This window comes from Schistocerca americana, chromosome 2, assembly GCF_021461395.2.
Source record: "Schistocerca americana isolate TAMUIC-IGC-003095 chromosome 2, iqSchAmer2.1, whole genome shotgun sequence".
Taxonomy (NCBI): Eukaryota; Metazoa; Arthropoda; class Insecta; order Orthoptera; family Acrididae; genus Schistocerca; species Schistocerca americana.
The window spans coordinates 801,762,711-801,785,683 of record NC_060120.1 but is presented as its reverse complement, the minus strand read 5'-3'; the positions used below and the strand labels follow the sequence as shown (position 1 = coordinate 801,785,683).

Below are 22,973 nucleotides of genomic sequence, written 5' to 3'. Positions count from 1 at the left end.
ACGGTGACAGGGGTACAAAGTTAGAAAACTGTAGAATACGATGGTCATACAAACTTGGGTGCATCACGTGCACGTATGTGACGCGGGTAGAAGATTGCATACAAGTCGGTCATGCAGACAGGGCTGACGTCACACGCAACAATACTGAGCGAGAGGCAATTGAACCTGGCAGTTATAGCAACTCACATATAAATCCTTAGGGGGATGATTCACTGAGTACCAGTGCTTTAATTACAATGGTTTTAAACTACTTACAAATGCACGAGGTTAAACGTATGTGAAAATAAGGTGATACATTGTGTAATAAACAGAGTAGTTCCTGTTGATTTTAATAACTGCTTCCTCACCCTGTTAGTGAAAAAAAAGTCTGTCTAATTTTAGCTGCTGTCCTCGCAGCGCAGAACGGTATTCTATTATGTTTCGATACCTTTTTAGCATAAAATGTCACCCTTCTTTGTTATAATGTTTTGACTTTCTCCTTGGGGACAAAAATGTGCCACGACTGCGGAATGTGACATATGTATACTCATCGTAAGACTTTCTTAATTCAGGTGTACACTGGTTGCCAAAATTGTAGTCAGTACTTAACATACATTAGTTACATAAAATCATTGCATATTTGATGTTACCGATGATTACGTGGAATTGTAACTTTTTGTATAGTCTGACTGTAGCATAAAGACATTAAATGATCATATGATCTTCGGACGTCTAGGAATTTGCAACACATAGTGAATAACTAATGCTGTTAAGGTGTGTGTGTAATTTGCTTAGGAAATTAATATACAAGGTGATCAAAAAGTCAGTATAAATTGAAAACTGAATAAATCACGGAATAATGTAGATAGAGAGGTAAAATTTGTTACACATGCTTGGAATGACATGGGGTTTTATTAGGATAGCGCTCCACCCCATATTGCTGGACGCCTGAAAGATCTCTTGCGCGCGTCGTTTGGTAATGATCGTGTGCCAGCCGCCACTTTCGTCAGTCCGTGCGATTATTGGCTTTGGGGTTACCTGAAGTCGTAAGTTTATCGTGATCGACCGACATCCGACGCCAATGCCTCACCATAACTCCGGACATGCGTTACAGTGCTGTTCACAACATTATTCCTCAACTACAGCTATTATTGAGGAATGATGGTGGACATATTGAACATTTCCTGTAAAGAACATCATGTTTGCTTTGTCTTACATTGTTAAGCTAATTATTGCTATTCTAATCAGATGAAGCGCCATCTGTCGGACATTTTTTGAACTTTTGTATTTTTTTGTTTCTAATAAAACCCCATGTCATTCCAAGCATGTGTGTCAATTTGTAGCTCTCTATCTACATTATTCCGTGATTTATTCAGTTTTCAAATTTATACTGACTTTTTGATCACCCGGTACACATCAAAAAAAAGTTTTGCATCGCCCAGGTTCCCAGAACTCCTGAAGATAGACGATGACTGTGGATATTGTATCACAGACACAGTACCTTGACTGTTCAGAGATGTCACTTAAACCCACCCAAGGATGTAAACAACCACGCATGAGCAGCGCCTATTACACGAAGGGGGTCCGACAGCCGATCACTTCCAGTCATTCCACTAGGAAGGAGGTACACGGCTAGTATTGTCTGTAATTCAACAATGCCAATGCCTAGACGGTCAATACCGGGCTCCGTTCGCATCCGATGTTACTTTGCGCCAGGAAGGGCTCTCAACACGGGAAGTGTCCAGGGGTCTCGCAGTGAACCAAAGCGAAATTTTTCGGACATGGAGAAGATAGGAACTGTCGATGACAGGCCTCGCAAAGGCCGCCCAAGGGCTAGTACTGCAGTGGACAATCGCTACCTACGGATTATTGCTCGCAGGAACTCTGACAGTAACGCCACCATGTTAAATAATGCTTTCCGTGCAGCCACAGGACGTCGTGTTACGACTCAAACTGTGCGCAATAGGCTGCACGATGCGCAACTTCACTCCTGAGATCCATGTCGAGGTCCATCTTTGCAACCACGACACAGTGCAGCACGGTAGAGATGGCCCCAACAACATGCCGAATGGACCGCTCAGGATTGGCATCACGTTCTCTTCACCGATGAGTGTCGCATGTGCCTTCAACCACACAATCGTCGGAGACGTGTTTGGTGGCAACCCGGTCAGGCTGAATGTCTTAGACACACTGTCCAGCGAGTGCAGCAAGGCGGAGTTTCCTTGCTGTTTTAGGGTGGCATTATGTGGGGCCGACGTAAGCCGCTGGTGGTCATGGAAGGCGCGGTAACGGCTGTGCGATATGCGAATATCCTCCGCGCGATAGTGCAACCATAGCGGCAGCATATTGCCGAGGCATTCGTCTTCATGGACGACAATTCGGACCCCCATCGTGCACATCTTGTAAATGACTTCCTTCAGGATAACTACATCGATCGACTAGAGTGGCCACCATGTTTTCAGGTATGGACCCTATCGAACATGCTGGAATGGATTCAAAAGGGCTGTTTATGGACGACGTGACCCACCAACCATGCTGAGGGATCTACGCCGCATGAGGAGTGGAACAATTTGGACCAACAGTGCCTTGATGAACTTGTCTATAGTATGCCACGACGAATACAGGCATGCATCCATGCAAGACGACGTGCTACTGGGTATTAGAGGTACCGGTGTGTACAGCAATCTGGACCACCACCGCTGAAAGTTTCGCTGTTTGGTGGTACAACATTCAATGTGTGAGTTTCATGAGCAATAAAGAGGGCGGAAATGATGTTTATGTCGATCTCTGTTCCAAATTTTCTGTACATGTTCCTGCACTCTCGGAACCGAGATGATGCAAAGCTTTTTTTGATGTGTGTATGAACAGGTACATCTCAGAAAGGGTCTGACAGTCCGAAAATCGATTCTGAGGCATTAACAAGAAACTGAATATAATTTTGGCACTCAAATGCAAATTTATTTCCAGTTTCAATACAAACACAAAGAAATATAAGTTTTATTGCATACTCTAATAGGAAATGACTTACGTAAAATTCTCTTTATTTTTGTGACATTTGTTTCTTAAATTATTAGATATACTTTTTTATTGTCTCACGAAATATTTTCATGTTCTCTGTAACCTTGGCACTTGAGCCTTCAACACGAGAAATCCACTCAGCTATGTTTGCATGTTTAGCAGGATTTATTCCACTTTTTGGATTGTACTGAAAAGAAAAAAGAAAAACATATCCTTAATTCATTCCACACAGGGTTGCTTCAACACTGCGTTGTTTTCACAACCTCAAAAGAGACTGAAGAAAACTGTGAAAGAACATTTATAAAAAGTATAGTATAAAAATGTATAAAAGCCATTGCTATAATACATTTTTTGCTAAAATAAACAAAGCACGGACAAAATTTATAGCACCCTGTTGACATTGCAGTACATACATACATAGGTATCAACTATCAAGAACCCTGAACTCATCATCGATGTTCAATGTCAGAGTGTTCCTCCATAAATAGCGATCTTGTACACTTTGGAACCAGTTCTCAAGGACACCTCACTGCTGAAGGTCCTTCTGCAGTTCATCCTCCCTTCGTTTGCTCCGTCTCCGAATTGGACGAGTTTCATCAAGTTTCCCCGCAAGCACTGCTTTAGTCCAGGCTTGTTCTTCACGTTTTCATTTTCTGCACGATGTTATATTGTTTCACTTTGTCGTACAGGTGCTGATTCTTTGTACGTCTCCACGTTTCTCTTCAGATTGGTCCACAGATATTTTCCGTTCAAAGATCAGCAGGTTCTGTTTCCCTTTCTTTTGTGGAGCTTAATGTATCCCATGTAACAACGCGGGTACTATTACTGTAGTGTACGTTTCTAGTTTGGCCTTAACTGAAAGATGTTATGATGAAATTATCCGCTTCAGGTTGAAATACGTTTTTAGACCCATTAGCAACACAGTGATGAATTGTTTAGGTTATTATGCCTGCTGAACCAGGTGCGAGGTATTTAAAACTTTCCATTCTTGTTGTATTCCATATTCTAATCTGTTGTGGGATATTATCATAGGCTTCTCTGGATACTTATTTCATTTAAATCTGCTCCATATTAATCCTCAGACCAGTCCTACGCCGGCCGGAGTGGCCGAGCGGTTAAAGGCGCTACAGTCTGGAACCGCACGACCGCTACGTTCGCAGGTTCGAATCCTGCCTCGGGCATGGATGTGTGTGATGTCCTTAGGTTAGTTAGGTTTAAGTAGTTCTAAGTTCTAGGGGACTTATGACCACAGCAGTTGAGTCCCATAGTGCTCAGAGCCATTTGAACCATTTTGAACCAGTCCTACAGCCATTCTTTGCTAAGTCCACTAAGGTTTCTGACATTGCTTCCTCTGACTCCCTTATGGCTGCAGAGTTCTCTGCATATTCCAATAGCTGTATTCTTCTATTCAGCTTCATTTCTTTACCTTCTCTTTTCATTTGCCGAATTACTTTCTCCAGGACTAAAGTAAAAGGCAATGATGAAATGGCACCACATTGTGTCACGTCTTTTCTGATGTTGAATTCCTTGGATCGCTCCCCCTGATATTTCACCTTGGTTTTTGTCTCTGCAGCACACATCATTACCAAGTTAACTAAATTCATTGCTCCGTCAGGATGTTGTACATACTTATTCTGTGTATACTATTATATGCCTTTGAGTAATACACGAATATTTCCAGGATACGACGATTTCATTACCGGCTCTTCTCCCCGGTTGTCTCAAGGTGTAAATTTGGTCCATGTAGACCCAAAAACCTGCCTGGTACACTGCAACAATATCTTCAGCAAAAAGACGTCAGCTATTCAAGAATTATTAATGATAACCTTTTGTATGTTACGCTTAGTAAACAAATACCTCTATAATAAGTTCCTTCTGTTGTTCTTTTTCTGCTGTGGCTGACTTCCAGTCTTTCGAAATGTCTTTCTTTCGCCATACTTCTCTTATGAGGTTGTAGACATTGAAAATAAATTATAAATATGTGCGACATGCTATTGAACGTTATGTCGACGTACAACCTAATTGTTCTACTAATAGCGCTTAACTTAAATAATGAAGTCTTGCGTAAGATAATGTTACCTCAAGTGTCGCCAAGGACACCACTGTGGCATAATCCGCTACTGTAATTTTCTCCCCTGCGAGCCATTGCTTTCCCTCAAGTATTCTGTTCAGAATCTCCAGTCCATTGTTCACCTTGTCAACATCACTCTGGGATAATGGCTTTCCGGAGAAGGACGGATCCTGTGGAAGACAGATCAATAGCATTCCAGTAACGGAAGTCGCCTAGATTATGTACGTGTACCAATATTAAATCAATAAGTAACATAAAAGTCCGTCGCTTAACAATTATCTAACAATTATCAATCACTCCCCACACTGACACGACAGAAATCTCTCGGAGACCACCGGGGCACATTTGAATTTTGAGACACGTGACTTGTAATGTTACTATGGCGCTACGCACACTGATGCAGTTTACAGCAGCATGGTTGTAAGTGGGCTGCTTCTGTGTTGGCACCGCTGCGTAGCGCTTTGCGTTGTATCTCTGACTGCGCTTTCTTTGTAAAAGACTCTGTGCCTGGTTGGACTCGTTAGGAGTTAATCGCCAGTAGTGTTAGGCAGTTGGAAGTTAGTGCCCAGCTGTGACGGAAGTACTGTTGGGCAGTTGGAGGTGAGCAGTGATGGATGTTAGATGTGAGAAGCTGGCATTTATGGAGGGCAGAGGTCTGAAGTGTTAGCGTAGGCTAACGATCTGTACATGTTCGACTTGTGGATTGAATATTATTCATGATTATATACCTTGGTACTAGATGTCAATGACGATTTATATTCGTGTCTCAACTGAATGTCACATTATTAAGGTGAAAAAAAAAACATTATTTGGTTTGCAACAAAATCTTTCCTTTTTCTAATCACATGCCTATTAGTAGTTAGTGGCTTTAATAGTTAGAATCTTTTATTTAGCTGGCAGTATTGACGCTCGGTGTATTGCAGTAGTTCACGTAATGAAGATTTTTGTGAGGTAAGTGTTTAATGAAATGTATTTTGTTAGGATTTCTTTTTAGTCAGGGCCATTCTTTAGAATGAATTATTTGAAACCAGGTTATCTTTTTTTTTGAGCAGTCAGATTGCGTTGCGCTAGGATATTGTGGGTCTCAATCAATCATCAATTTAAGTACAGACTCACAAATGTATATAAAGAAGTTTCATGGTGACGCAGTGGTTTTGCAGCGGCGCAGTTCCTATTGTGGCAGCAGGCAGCCCCGCCGCTTAACTGTGCATGTATACCTGACGCTCACAGGTGAGCTATCTCAGTATCAAGCGATTTTGAGGAAGCTGCTCGGTTAACTTTCCTTTTTTAATAAATTCACATGTTACAGCCTCGCACCGCTACTTGACAGTCGATTAGTAACCTTTTCATTACTGCGCATACACTCAGGAACAAAAGTGTTTCATCATCACGATATGCCGTTCAAGTGCGTTGATATTTAACCGTAACGAGAATGGAGTCACTACTGATGTTTTGTAAAGATAGTTACTGTGAGCATTGAATAATGGTAGAGCGCAACACTCGAACGGATTCCAGTATTTCAGTTGAAAGCAACGCATCACCTGGTACGCTTTAGATACGTCTGCGGAACAGTAGATGTAACATTTATCCCGGTGCTGAGGACAATCGCCATTAATGATTGGGTCTGCATCATAACGTTAGGCGCAGAATGTTTGTCAATAACGGACCTTGTTAGATATCTGCACTGGAGACAGATGTTATGGGGACATGGAATCAATTCCTGTCGACAGGTAGTGTTGAGGACTTACACCAGAACGGCTGTCTACGTTCGACAGGTGCACAGGATGTTCGATATGTACGATTTCTGAATCAAAGGAAACGTGGGCTGAGTGCAGCACAACCCAATTCGGCGTTCAAAGAGGCTGCTACAGGACGTTGTGGACCTCATCAAGCTATTCGGACACAACTGCATGACACGAATCTCCATTCCCGACAACAATGGCGAGCACCACTTCCTGCACCACAACACCATGGATACAACATTTCACATTCCAGCAACTCTATCAAGGACTACGGCCTCGAACCCAGCATGTCCTCTGCTGTACAGGGAAAAGTCGTCCGATTTGGCGCATCTATATTTCTGGAACTAGTAAACACATAAAATGAATTTTGTTTCAAGATGAACGGGACACTCAGAAAGATTTTTTCATACTTTCCCACAGGAGTTCAATATGCCCCCCTTGAGATGCACGGCATATGTCAATGTGGTATTCAAATTGTTCCCACACTGCAGCGATCTTGTCTTGAATTACAACTTCCACACCTGCTGTTATGCGATGTCTCATTCATTCATTGTTGTTGGTAACGGAGGCACATGATCAGAATCTTTTTTTAACCCCCACAAGAAATAATCACATACAGTCAGGTTCGGTGACTTTGGAGGCCAGTAGTGTAAAGCTGAATCATTTGATCCAGTGCGACGGATACATCGTTCAGCAATCCTTTGACTTAAAAATTCTTGCACATCCATATGCCAGTGTGGGAGTGCCCCATCATGTTAGCAAATGAAGTCGTTCGAATCAGTCTCCAACTGTGAGAAAAGAAAGTTCTCAAGCATATCGAGATACGTGCTTCCTGTAACAGTGTTATCGGCAAAGGAAACTGGACCCTGTAGCATTCCTTGTGAAACTTCACGAAACACATTAAATTTTGGAGGGTCTCTCAACTTGTACAACTTCATGTGGTTGTTCCATACCCCATATTCTCACATTATGATGGTTTATCTTTCCATTTAAATGGAATGTTGCCTCATCACTAAACACTTGCCGTGAACGAAGTTACAGGATGTTGAGCTGTCGAGCTGCACGGCGAACGGATTTCTGCGGACTTCTTGTGAAACCATGGCGGATGCGTTCTGCGTCTGTATCAGACACTCGGGGACGGCCCGGCGATTTGCCTTTACGCAAACAACCTATTTCTAGGAATTATGCATACCATCGCCTAATACTGTGTGCTGTAGTAGGATCCACACTATACCTAGTACGAAAGTCACGCTGAACAATTATTACTGACCCGCATTGCGCGTAACGTAGAACACAAAACGGTTTTTGTTGTCCTGACACCATTTTTACTTGAACTGAAAGTGGGCGCACGTTGCTGCTATCTAGCGGGAACCAAGGAATACTCCAGAGTTTGCTCTTTCCAACAGTACGGTCACGCACATATCTCAAATAACATAACAGTTTTTTTAAGAAATACGATGATCATTTTTTATACACCCTCCATTTACACGATGACCCTTTCGAAATACTGCCTGCATGAAACTTGATCTACCTGAATAGGGCGCATAAGCACAGTACAGATGTTACAGCGTTTTCAGCTGTACAGCAGCAGGTACCACCACCAAGTCACGGTAATAAAAATTTGATCCTCAGTAACCCTCTTAATCCAGGTGCTTGTTGTGTACCTTCTCTCTCATCGGCAAAGACTTTCCCGCCCACCCAAACTTCAGGCTCACTACCACCCAACCCATTGGGTCGATAACGAGGTTTATGCAGTGTTGGTGCACCTGCCAACATACATCATTTGATGAAGGGTGTAGGGAAGAAGGACAGACAATATAAAAAATGTTTGATTAGTGATGCAGGAGAAAATGCATCGTGGGTGCAAGGGAAAAACGTTGATTCAATAGTAACATTTCGTTTTAGTAGTCCACAGATGTAGAAGTAGCCTAAAATTCTTACGGAAAGGAAAAGTTGTGGCATTAACGGCCAAGTTAATGCAGGAAGCAACAAGGACGCGTACAGGCAAGCCACCTGGTAATATCGGAGACTGGGTGCTAAAATAATGCTGGCGTAGCATTGTGCGATGTAGCAGTCGGCCATCGAGGTGTGCCATGACGTAACGCAGTGCTTCTAAAGCCATGTACGTGAAAATAGGCGGGCTCCTATCAAATTTAGCGGGCCAGAGTTAAAGTGAATTCTCACAGGTCAGCCATGAGCAGCACTTGTTCCTGGACTTCCGACTCTGACTGGCGCCCTGAAAGCCATGATAGACGCCACGCCAGTCGACTGTGCAGTGTGGGGTCGACCGCAACTTCAGCCACACGGAGCAGCGTTGCTAGTAGGACATGGTTGTCGTAGGTCTCGAGATGGTGCCGCTGTGTGGAAGCCACTACCAGGGTGTCATCGTCCGACATCCCAACCTTCTCCTAGAGCCCTTTGTTCGCGGTAGAGCGTCTGCGCGCCTGGACGACTGTGTGGCACTGGCTGCATTCCACCGTTAAGTGTGAGGAACAGGAAGAACATAAGTGGAGAAATTACACATTTATTTTCAATAATTACTATTAAAAACAGTCTTGATCACGATTTATTTAACAAGGTGACCGGTTTCGACCACTACTGTGGTCATCTTCAGACCATTGAGTAGGAACCTCTTTCTGTTGGAGAATCAACAGAAAGAGGTTCCTACTCAATGGTCTGAAGATGACCACAGTAGTGGTCGAAACCGGTCACCTTGTTAAATAAATCGTGATCAAGACTGTTTTTAATAGTAATTATTTATAAGACATTGATCACTGCTGTTCCCATAATGCATTCAAAAGTAATACATTTATTTTCATATAGAGGATGTACTGCTTAACAAGGCAATGAATTCATTTGTTCTCAGTTCCTTCTGTTTCAGAAGTTTAAAGATCCAGAAAGGAAATTATTTTCTAAGTTTCAGTACCCCCTGCTCCTTACAGAAAAGACACTGTGTTACAAGATGACTCAGAATTTGCAACAAAAGGCATAATTTATTTTGGCCTCGCTTGTTAACCTTCTCTCTTTCCAAAAGCGTAATTGATGACGATTTTTTCTAAAAAATTTTAGCAAGTCAGCTGACAATAAATCGCCAGTTCTGTTACAATTTCAGGGGAATCTTGTAGCGTAGTGTCTCTTTAATAATAAACAGCTGGGACCAAAACTTACCAAAGAACTTTCTTTCTGTACCTCAGTTATATTTGAAATATGAGAAGGTACGAAAATAGTGTACCATATTTCCGTTCCTATCCCATACAGAGTGGGGGAGTGAATCTTCTTACTATGAATATATTCCAGTTCATTAGTGATACTGACTTTGACAACTAGTTAGCAAGGTTTTACAAGACGTTAGTGTGTTCACAGCTTCAGAATTACGACAGAGTTGGATTGGGTCTGCGTACTCCGCTGCAAAAATGCATTACTGTTCTATTAGAACTAACAGAGTAGGTGCCTGTGTGTATGTGGATAACAATATTACAAAAACAAGATAGTCATTTATTTACGAACTGCTTGGTACTACTCATAAACAAGGAAATATATATACATCTTTAAACATTTACAAGCTATCTTTAACACATTACAATATGATTATGGTAGAGAAGTTCACCAGTTCACCTGAATGGGGATATAAAAAGAGATATAGTAAATTATTTGCTACAGTTTATTATCATATTTCCGAGTGAAAAATTGGGAAGGAATCCTTTTGTAAGTTTCCATTCCAATCGTACAGTATTAAAAATACAATTTGCTACAACATTCCACCAAAATTGCAAAATTGCGATTTATTTTTGTCTTACTTGCTAACTTCTTCTCATTTGAAGAAACATCTTCATTTGTCTTGTTGACGGGTTTAATTTTTCCCTTTTTGTTAAAATACGGTATAAACTGGCACAAACTTACCTTGCAATACTTACTGCTACAGAATTGTAAAAGAAATTGTATTATTAAAATGCAGTGGGCGACTAGGGTGATAAATAGCTTAAGGAAAACCTCATTGTGTCGGGGTGCTGTTAAGTAAAATAAGAAATTTCACTCAGCCGTAGTAGACTGTTCTGTCTGGCACCACTGGCTCAGGTGCAGTATCGACTATCCCTCTTGCGGCCATTGCCAATATCTATGAGGAAGAGTTGTTATCTGTGGGTTGTGTCCTTAGAAGGCCTTTGCTTGCCGATTTATATACGGAATTCGCTGGCCCGAGAGAGAGGCACGAAGTTTGGGGTTTGTAACTGACCCCCAGAGATTTACTCGGTCGGCTCTTTGGTCGTAAATATAGCCAGTAGTGTTGTGTGTGTATTAAACCGAGACCTAGAAACGACGGAGAGGCTTCGTCCCTGGTACAGCTCTCAGTGGCTCACAACCCCACAATAGGTTACAACAGTCCACTCACCCCACCGCCGCCCCACACCGAAACCCGATTCGGTCCCCAGTGGACATGCCCCCCCCCCCCCCCTCCCCGAGAACATCTCATCATACACGAAACCAGACGAGAGACGAGTGTAACCCCAAAGTTTAGCATGGTAGCGTAATTGTGGTGTACTCGTGTGCAAAAAGCCCTGACCTAAGCCGAACCGAATACCTGTAGGATGGGTAAGAACATCTTAGAACGTCGACTTCGCTTCAGGCCTCAGGATTCATTTTCACAACCTTCTCTGGTTTTGGATCTTGAAGAAGAATGGTCTGTTATTCAACCACATACATCTCACTGAAAGCGGCCCCAGCATTCAAGCTGTCATAATGTAGTAGGCTGATCGCACCCCATATTAATGTTCACTAATGTCCGTGTAACTTTTGATCAGGTAGTGTGTGTGTGTGTGTTGTGGCCTTCAAACAATATGAAATGAGGTGTAGTGTGGTGGCCCTCATCTACGTACCCTCAGACTTAGAGTTGAAATATTAGAAATTTTGGTTGGTTTCGTTGTCTAGGGGCTGGGATACGTAGTTGCCACATTACAAGCCAAATACTACTGAGTCTCCAGTATACAATATACATATGAATCGAATGCTCGAAGTTTCTATCACTAGGCAATTGCGAATTATGAATGTAACATATAAATTTATAAATGAAAGATTGCAATTAAGTAAAATCTACAGATACTATCTTAACGACTTTAAATGATGAGTACGATAGTAAAAGTACTTTTGAGAATGTGGTATATTTCCGCAAAACACTCATTGGTGTCGATGGTCCAGCAATTAAATAAAATATAAGTTGTATAACAGGGAAACAATAGATTCCTACTGCACGTAATTAGTTATGAACAGCAACAAAGCTCGCGAGATATTCACTTCTAAACTCACACTACGTCTTCACTGTAGAGGACACGGAAATCTCACAGGTGCACAAGCTGGCACTCCGAAGTATTTCTATCTGCCGCGACTACGCGCAAACCGCTACACACTCTACTAGTCTCTCTAGCGTCCGTCGCGCCGTCGCGTCCCGCATTCTCCGTGTCCTCTCCCGTACTGTCCCGTACTCTCCCTCACTCTTCCAAACTCCCCTGTGTCCTCTTCGGAAACAATGCTCTTCCCAAACCTCCATACATCTCTCTCAGTAACGAGCACTGTGATTGGCTAGAGCGCTCCCGCCATGTCTCCAAGCCAACGTACACTCACAAATATATTGAAACACATACGAAACACTGGATTCACATTTAAATACCTTGAAATGAAATAAATATTCATACGGCTGGACCAAAAAGACGCTCTAACACACATTATTAGGCACATAAACAAATTAAATAAACATATATGAAAGGTATATATGACGGTAGTATCTGTTCCCGAAAGAACAGTTACCGTGGATGACCATGCAGCTTTGCTAGAAATGAAATGATAATTAAATAGACACCCTAGTTAAAAATATTGGTTCCCGGCCTTTGACCTTCTTGTGCGAACGCACACGCTATGCCCGAACTCGTACGGGACTTGGTGGATTAATCTGCCACAAGTAATGAGTATGATGGGCAAACATCTATTAGGCGCACTACGAATGTAGTGTTGTGGACATGTTGGGAATGTGGATCTCACGGGGAGCGTGCAAGGGATAAGTCCCTGCAGACGCACTATCCTCTGTGCCCACGGTGGCTCAGATGGATAGAGCGTTTGCCATGTAAGCAGGAGATCCCGGGTTCGAGTCCCGGTCGGGCACACATTTTCAACATGTCCCCAATGAAGTGTATCAACGCCTGCTTACAGCTAGGGTGTCTATTTAATTATCATTTCATTTCTAGCAAAGCTGCATGGTCATCCACGGTAACTGTTCTTTAGGGAACAGATACTACCGTCATATATAGTTAAAAATATGGGTTCCCGGCCTTTGACCTTCTTGTGCGAACGCACACGCTATGCCCGAACTCGTACGGGACTTGGTAGATTAATCTGCCACGAGTAATGAGTATGATGGGCAAACATCTATTAGGCGCACTACGAATGTAGTGTTGTGGACATGTTGGGAATGTGGATCTCACGGGGGGCGTGCAAGGGATAAGTCCCTGCAGACGCACTATCCTCTGTGCCCACGGTGGCTGAGATGGATAGAGCGTCTGCCATGTAAGCCGGAGATCCCGGGTTCGAGTCCCGGTCGGGGCACACATTTTCAACATGTCCCCAATGAAGTGTATCAACGCCTGCTTACAGCTAGGGTGTCTATTTAATTATCATTTCATTTCTAGCAAAGCTGCATGGTCATCCACGGTAACTGTTCTTTAGGGAACAGATACTACCGTCATATATAGTTAAAAATATGGGTTCCCGGCCTTTGACCTTCTTGTGCGAACGCACACGCTATGCCCGAACTCGTACGGGACTTGGTAGATTAATCTGCCACGAGTAATGAGTATGATGGGCAAACATCTATTAGGCGCACTACGAATGTAGTGTTGTGGACATGTTGGGAATGTGGATCTCACGGGGGGCGTGCAAGGGATAAGTCCCTGCAGACGCACTATCCTCTGTGCCCACGGTGGCTGAGATGGATAGAGCGTCTGCCATGTAAGCCGGAGATCCCGGGTTCGAGTCCCGGTCGGGGCACACATTTTCAACATGTCCCCAATGAAGTGTATCAGCGCCTGCTTGCAGCTAGGGTGTCTATTTAATTATCATTTCATATATCAAAGGAATAGAACAAAAGGTAGGCCAGTAGCCTAATGTCTCTGTGCTTTCTAAAACACAGTAAATATTTAACCAATTAGTTCATGAATAGTATATATCGGATATAAACGAAGACATAAATGAATAAATATATTTATAAGCATGCTGCTACCGTTTTTTCGTGTCACTGTGGAGTACTTATGGCCTGACGCGATCGATAGTAATCGGCCACTTTGACCTCCAATAACTCATGCACTGTTCAAGTTACATGCCTGTTATTTATACCAATTTAGGTTTGCACTAATAGCTTTCTAAAGACTTGTAGATCGACGAAATCGGATGAACCGTTTAGATTTTTGAAATTCGTTGCTACGTGTTACTTGTACAATTTATCGTCAGATACTAAACTTTAAACCAATAAATATACTGAAAACCTGATTACACTATCAGAATCGTCGTGCAAATACTGGTAATGTACATGTTTCTTTTTGAGGTGTCATGCTTCATCTGGCAACTATTAATGTCTATACGAAACGTGAAACGTCTGCCATTAAGGTTTCACAAAATTCGCCATCTTCGGCACTCCGAGCGTGTCTCCTTCATCGACACAGCATCACAGTGGAATTCCCAGCCACGTGGCTGGCCCGGCCGTTGTACGGCATCACGCGGTTGCTAAGCTAACATTTGGCACTACGTGACTGCTGCCGAGCCGCGACCCGCCGAGAGGCCAATCAGGGTGCCACAACTCGCTCTTTACCTCACAGAATGAGTGTGTGTGTGTGTGTGTGTGTGTGTGTGTGTGTGTGTGTGTGTGTGTTTCGACTAGTACCCGCGGCTGCAGATTCAGTTTGTGAACGTCTTTGCAAAAGGACGTCTTTACACTACTTGTGGGAAGTAACAGTTGGAGAGTCAGAACATCTGAAGATGAATGAAGATTGGAAATCACTTGCAGATGAACAAATCGTACGTGACAGTGATTTTATAGTATTTCTCAATTGGAATTACGCATTGTGCCAGCCGAGACTAAATAGAATGATATTGTTTCCTTACTGTATGATAATAATTGAAGGCGTTGTAAATTCAAGAGTTTTTGTACTGTGTCTCCTAGGCCACAGCATCGTGTTAGCAGTTTTAGTCGCGCGGGATTAGGCGAGCGGTCTGGGGCGCTGCAGTCATGGACTGTGCGGCTGATCCCGGCGGAGGTTCGAGGCCTCCCTCGGGCATGGGTGTGTGTGTGTTTGTCCTTAGGATAATTTAGGTTAAGTAGTGCGTAAGCTTAGGGACTGATGACCTTAGCAGTTAAGTCCCATAAGATTTCACACACATTTTAGCAGTTTTAACAACACACAGATAGTGTGCTGCCGTATAGGAACGAACATAATTAACTATGATGGAATCTGTCGCCAGCAAGAATATATTACGATAGACCGAGGAATATTTGCGAAATTAGGATGTGTACTGCAATAAATTGCTACTAATTGCAGAATATCTGTACAGCAATGTCTTTGTGGAGCCTATATAATGTTGGCTTGGAGGTTCAGATTTCGCTGACTAACATTCCATAAAGTTTATTGCTGAACCGAAGCAATTCTTTCTAATTTCCTCTAAAACACGGCGAACTACTCTGTGCACGTTTTTTAGCGGCATGTATCCCACTGAAGCCTTATTCAGTTGAGTTTGCTCTTGGAGGGCACAATGTCGCCAGTCACAACCATTACGTTAAAGTGTGCTGTAACATTAGGTCTGTAAAGGTAGTCTTACCATGTTGAGCATGAAGTAGTTCACTTCAAAATTGAAGAATGACTAAATGGAAATATAGCCAAATTTGCACCCGTATCGCTCGGTGGTCACTCTAAAATCTGAGATGATGCTTTAAATAACTGACAAGTAAATCTATGAGCATGGATTATCATAACCGAACAAATGAAAAATATCCTCGATTTAATGCTGTACTGCCCTTTGTCATCTTCGTTTTCTTGTCATAGTCATAGTGTTAGTAATTCACGTTATTTATTGCATTATTCGTCTATCTCCATTTTCCTCACGTTTTCATCCAACCCTAAGCTAAAATTTTACAGTAATCACCCGCTGAGCTGTTGGTTGATTTGAGGGGAAGAGACCAAACTACGAGGTCATCGGTCTCATCAGATTAGGGAAGGATGGGAAAGGAAGTCGGCCGTGCCCTTTCAAAGGAACCATCCCAGCATTTGCCTGAAGCGATTTAGGGAAATCACGGAAAACCTAAATCAGGATGGCCGGACGTGCGATTGAACCGTTGTCCTCCCGAATGACCCGCTGAGTGCATCGAAGTTACCTCCCATCCAGAGTTAAAGCTTTCCGGGCGGAGGGTGGAAATCTGTATCACCCCCACGTTTTCAATGAAGTACAAAGTCATTCACTGTTGAATACTGTATCTCTTATTCATCAGGTTGAATAGCTGAATTTGATGGAATTCAACCTGCCGTTTTAGCCGCAGCCTCTCTTTGAATGTTTACTTCGACGCTGAGTGACATACCGTTCTATTTCTATTTAAAATGTATCTGGTTATTAGTGGCACGCTATTCTACTACAATAGCTTCTTCGTGAAAAATTTCTGAATCATTAATAAACAATGATAAGACGATATTGAAACACCCTCTCAGACTTTGGGATGAGTATTCAGAAAAAGTACAAAATGAAATTCAGAAAATATTTTCACGTACTCTATAGGCTCGTGAGCACTCCGAAATTTTATTATCCACGCAAACTTTTGCACGAAAATCTCGATACGCTAATGTCAGCTACTTGTATAATTTTGAGACTCATAAATTACGTAGACCTGCCATACTTACAATAACTTTCAAAATTCCATTGTAGAAATCTTGATCAAAATACAGCCTCTGGTCTACGAGGACACGTTTCTGTAGATCTCTTGGATACAGGGAATCGTCCTTTGCATATTTTGATACAAGGTATGTTACAATCGCTCGGCTGAAAAAGAAATAAGAATAAATTTCACTTAATAAAAGTCCATCATAAACCATATTCTTCAGACTTTTAAACGGAATGCGCTGGGCCTGATTCCGATGGAATAAGAGAAGAAGTGTCACTAAGCAACTATTGAATATGTATATTTTGCAGGCCAAGTTACGAAACATAAAAGCTCCATCTACATTGCAAACAATTCATTTGCATTTGGAACTGTACAAATAGTGAGCAGACTGTTGTACCGTTATTAATTAATATCAAAAAGATTCCATAGACCCTAGAAACATGGCACATGATGAATATAAAAGAATGATGCACGGACATTTAATTCCAAGTTACTGGAGGAAGCATTACACGTGACGAGAAAATTCTTTGATATGGCTTCTGTATACTTACGCAATCTCTATCGAAAAGTTTGCTACCCAAATTAAGCCACAATGCTCCGAATCTAATCTGCAAATAGAACATATGTAATAGTGACATGAAATTTCTCATTATATACACTCCTGGAAATTGAAATAAGAACACCGTGAATTCATTGTCCCAGGAAGGGGAAACTTTATTGACACATTCCTGGGGTCAGATACATCACATGATCACACTGACAGAACCACAGGCACATAGACACAGGCAACAGAGCATGCACAATGTCGGCACTAGTACAGTGTATATCCACCTTTCGCAGCAACGCAGGCTGCTATTCTCCCATGGAGACGATCGTAGAGATGCTGGATGTAGTTCTGTGGAATGGCTTGCCATGCCATTTCCACCTGGCGCCTCAGTTGGACCAGCGTTCGTGCTGGACGTGCAGACCGTGTGAGACGACGCTTCATCCAGTCCCAAACATGCTCAATGGGGGACAGATCCGGAGATCTTGCTGGCCAGGGTAGTTGACTTACACCTTGTAGAGCACGTTGGGTGGCACGGGATACATGCGGACGTGCATTGTCCTGTTGGAACAGCAAGTTCCCTTGCCGGTCTAGGAATGGTAGAACGATGGGTTAGATGACGGTTTGGATGTACCGTGCACTATTCAGTGTCCCCTCGACGATCACCAGTGGTGTACGGCCAGTGTAGGAGATCACTCCCCGCACCATGATGCCGGGTGTTGGCCCTGTGTGCCTCGGTCGTATGCAGTCCTCATTGTGGCGCTCACCTGCACGGCGCCAAACACGCATACGACCATCATTGGCACCAAGGCAGAAGCGACTCTCATCGCTGAAGACGACACGTCTCCATTCGTCCCTCCATTCACGCCTGTCGCGACACCACTGGAGGCGGGCTGCACGATGTTGGGGCGTGAGCGGAAGACGGCCTAACGGTGTGCGGGACCGTAGCCCAGCTTCATGGAGACGGTTGCGAATGGTCCTCGCCGATACCCCAGGAGCAACAGTGTCCCTAATTTGCTGGGAAGTGGCGGTTCGGTCCCCTACGGCACTGCGTAGGATCCTACGGTCTTGGCGTGCATCCGTGCGTCGCTGCGGTCCGGTCCCAGGTCGACGGGCACGTGCACCTTCCGCCGACCACTGGCGACAACATCGATGTACTGTGGAGACCTCACGCCCCACGTGTTGAGCAATTCGGCGGTACGTCCACCCGGCCTCCCGCATGCCCACTATACGCCCTCGCTCAAAGTCCGTCAACTGCACATACGGTTCACGTCCACGCTGTCGCGGCATGCTACCAGTGTTAAAGACTGCGATGGAGCTCCGTATGCCACGGCAAACTGGCTGACACTGACGGCGGCGGTGCACAAATGCTGCGCAGCTAGCGCCATTCGACGGCCAACACCGCGGTTCCTGGTGTGTCCGCTGTGCCGTGCGTGTGATCATTGCTTGTACAGCCCTCTCGCAGTGTCCGGAGCAAGTATGGTGGGTCTGACACACCGGTGTCAATGTGTTCTTTTTTCCATTTCCAGGAGTGTATTTAAATGACGTTAACAGGTAGAAATGTTTAGGTCAGTTTCATATTCCTGGAGCTGTTACAGAAGTTAGTTATAAGTTAGTATTTCTTTGTCATCATTCTGCAGGAAAAGTTGTCCCCGAAGCAAGTACATTAAGAATTTACGAAGCTGTTAGGCCTAGATAATGTAGTTTTTATTTTCCTTCCTCTATGTTTTCTTCTCAGGAGAAGTATGAACTACTGGTCTTTCTTCATCGTCACAAACAGGATATGTGCTATAAGTAGGGCCTATTTTAATTAGTAACGAAATTATTCTATAGCGGAAGATATGGTGCGTTGGGAAGCCTAAAATTTTGTGTTGGACGGGCAATCTGAAAGGTTTGGAGTGGAAATGGAGTAAATTAACCGTTTGATTCGAGGGCTTCTGGTCCCAATCCATGCATGGAACATAGTTTCAACTTGTCTCCAATGTTCGTTCAGTTCTAACATGTCTCAATTAGTCGCTCAGTTCTAGCTTGCATTTGTTCACTCATACTAACCTTTCTGCAATATTCAAACCATTGTCAACAAGTGCTGGAACCGTGCGCTGTGGATTTATCTGGAACGAAAAATTATTCGTTAATGAAATACTGAGAATGGTGTATCTTTTTCATGTTGCTTTAACTAAATACAAGATACAAGAACAATCATTTTCCCTCAGTAATAAAGCAGTCATATTGTAAACCGGGAATAATCAAGGGAGACCTTCCTTAAATCAGTGAAAACAATGTCTCATCATATCGAAATTTAACGCTATCAGTAATTACATAAACATTATCAGCTATCATTAACGTACTTAGTTTTCAGTATGACTATCCTGTAACATCATAAAACTATAAGCTCCTAAGAATTTATGTGAGTTTCACACATTTTTAAATTTAAGCCTATCTGTAAATGAAGATTCAGTAGTGAAAGCAAAAATTATATTGTGTTACAAAGTCTTCTCGTTTTTTGTGGTAATGTTCAATAATAAGACTACATATTTTACATAAACAGAGTTTAACATACCTGCAGCCTCTCTGGGGTGCCCATTTCCTTTTCAATATCGACTACAGGAACTTTCTCGAGGTCAACTCCAATCTCATCAGCGACGATGCGTACAAGGCAACATGGGGGGCTGGCGTCGAGGTCGTACAAAATTAGAGGTGCCATTGTTGTCTTCTGCAAAACATAACAGATACTTACGGAAACCCTTTACAATGAGCTATCACTCATCTAATGTTTTGCATTTACTCTATTTAAATTGTTACAAGAGAGAATAGAAATTACTGTGATGGTTTGTATGTAATTGTACTGTAATTGTTTGCATATTGGACCTGGTGATCTAGCAAAACAAACGTGACTGGAAACCAAGTGGTCGCGGGATCGAGTCCCGACAGGACAACAGATATTTTCAGTTTGCCTTTACGCTAGCCCTCATCTCTCAGTGGTATCAAAATATTTCAAGAGCGACATGTAGTTCGGATTCCGTGTTTAGCCGTAGGTCCACCTTCCCCCGGTAGGTTAAACACAGGCACGAACTGGTATCCAATTGAAAGTGCTTGCACTTGGACGACTGAACATTCCTCTCGAGGGCCTCCCAGCTATTCATACAGTAAGAATTTACTGTACTTTACTATTTGTATAGTTGCCCCTGATGCTTGATATAAAAAAAACAATATATATCCAGGAGACATTATAAAATGACTTAACAACCGTACTTGGCTGCAACAAAATCACGTCAGCCAAACCGACACGAGCATTTCATCGTTTGGACGACCCACCACCGTTCGTCGGAAACTTGGGCGCTGCTCGTTAACCCGCTCATTTAGCTGCTCATTAAGCCATTACGACCAGATTAGCTGAGATACAACCTACCTCCGTAGCCGAGATCGCTAAGGCCCACTTGTGCAGTGGCGCTCGACTCGGACATTAGAATCGTTGCGAAGAATGAAAATTTCACAACAGGTATTTGGCCGTCAGCAGTAGGAGAGAAGGTTGTGTAAAGTAGCTGATCGCCTGTGTCCTGGATTAAATTATAAGCCTCTGCGCAGTGTCTCATAAAGCGAAGGTATGTGAAACCACTGATTGTGATCCGTCCGTAGGATGGAGACGTCAGATTCGACGACCTCATTAGTGCTTTTCGTGAGGAGAAAGCTATCTGTACACACCGAATTCCACCACCTCCGTCCATTCATCGCCATACAACACAAACGTAACATTACAGTATCCTTGCATCCAATACACTCACTTACACTCCAGGAATACACTATCTGAAGAATCTGAACATTTATTAGCGGACATTAATGTCGGATATGTTCAAATTTTGCCTCTATGACGGCTTGAACTCTGTAGGAGACACTTTCAATGAGGTGTAGGAATGTCTGTAGATGGAGGTGACATTCTAACTCATGACACAGGTGTTCCACTGGTTTCAGTTCGGGTCTATATGCGGGCCTGTCTATTTCAGGAATGTTGTCCACGGATGCACAAATGGGCTAGGGATAGCGTCTTTGATTGATACTCAATATATCACAGCTGAAATTTTGAATAAAAATCATAATAAATGGAGGCAGATGACTTTAGGAATAAGAAGTCGCCCTCACTCAGCCAACGGCCTTGTCAAAGAGAACAAAGGAGTGGATAGAGGTTCATGGCACTCTCTTGCCCTTGGGGTGGGAAACTGCCCAAAAAGACGAAGAATCAGCAATGATCAACGACATAAGGATGCAGAAGGCAATGGAAATCACTGCATTAAAGACACAGATTCTCATCAGAATTGACAGCAAACCAGCACCGACGTAGATAGTTCAGATACACATGCCAACGTCGCAAGCCGAAGATGAAGAGACACAGGAAGTATATGAGGAAATTGAACCGATAACTCAGTACATAAAGGAACATGAAAATCTAACAATCATAGAGGATTGGCACGAGGTTGTAGAGGAAGGAGTGGAAGATAAATTTAAGAAAGAAAGTGGGCTTGATAACAGAAATGAAAGAGGAGGAAAAGTAATTGATTTCTGCAACAAATAGCTGTTACAGAAATACTCTGTTCAAGAATCACCAGAGGAGGAGGTATACTTGGAAAAGGCCAGGAGATAAAGAAAGATTTTCATTAGATTACATTGCTGTTAGGCAGAGATTCTGTGAGTTAACGCGCATTTCGCTCTCATTTAAGTATATGGCCGAAAGAGTCAGCCTTCAGTGAATGTGAAACGAACCCCTGTTGTCCAGGGCCGGCCGGAGTTACCGTGGGGTTCTAGGCGCTGCAGTCTTGAATCGAGCGACCGCTACGGTCTCAGGTTCGAATCCTGCCTCGGGCATGGATGTTTGTGATATCCTTAGGTTAATTAGGTTTAATTAGTTCTAAGTTCTAGGCGACTGATGACCTCAGAAGTCAAGTAGCATAGTGGTCAGAGCCATTGTTGTCGACGACCGTATGTCACAAAGGCGGAAATGGAGAAACTCACAGGTGTCTATTGTCTATTGAGGCCTAGGCGCTGTAGTGTGCGAGTAAGACAGATGAGAACCTACGTCATAGGGAAACCCAGCAGAAGGCTTTTGTGGCTGAGGAGACGTAGTAGTGCTAAATATGGCGGACCTAAGATCTGCTATAAAGGGAAACATTTATGAAAATTATTTAATTCTCTAGAAATGCTGGGAAATTAAGCCAAAGTAATTTTAATCTGCCATCTTCCATAAATTTCCATGGTGATCCCAATAAAACTTGAATAGTGATCGTATTTATAATAGGTTAGGATTTACAGTTAAAGTGCAATTAACAAGTTTTGTAACAAAGACCTAAATTCTAAATTCTGAACGCTTTGTTCGGTCTTAACGATCGACATTTCATATAGAAGCGCATCATTAAAATGACAAATGGTGTAAATATCAACCCTGTAACTTAATTTGTTTAGAAGATATAGTAAATTTAAAGTATCGGTATTTTCATTTAAGCATCAGATCGTCATTTCCTCCACACAGAACACACTGAACGATGGCAGCAAGCCACCTTATTGAATCTTTAGGTAATAGAATATTTGTTGTAAGGTTTAGTGCAAAGTAGTTACTTTTGTCCTTTATTTATTTATCAGAAAGCACAATTGCGCAGGTCTACTGGCCATGGCATTCAAAACAAAGAAGGAAATTGTATTGGTTTCATGTAAAATAATTTAACGTGTATT

At 42.8% G+C, this 22,973-nt stretch overlaps 1 protein-coding gene across 1 annotated transcript in view; it reads right to left on the bottom strand.

Moving 5' to 3' along the window:
* Positions 1-2,930: 2,930 nt before the first annotated feature.
* LOC124595768 (glutathione S-transferase D5-like) overlaps positions 2,931-22,973 on the bottom strand; it is a 58,181-nt gene continuing 38,138 nt past the window's right edge. The window contains exons 2-6 of the mRNA XM_047134649.1: positions 19,816-19,968; positions 19,308-19,366; positions 16,731-16,869; positions 5,077-5,238; positions 2,931-3,184 (exon numbers count right to left, since the gene is read on the bottom strand). Of these exons, the coding sequence (XP_046990605.1) occupies positions 3,050-3,184; positions 5,077-5,238; positions 16,731-16,869; positions 19,308-19,366; positions 19,816-19,959 (639 nt within the window). The 5' untranslated portion in view covers positions 19,960-19,968 and the 3' untranslated portion in view covers positions 2,931-3,049. The remainder of the gene's footprint in view (positions 3,185-5,076; positions 5,239-16,730; positions 16,870-19,307; positions 19,367-19,815; positions 19,969-22,973) is intronic.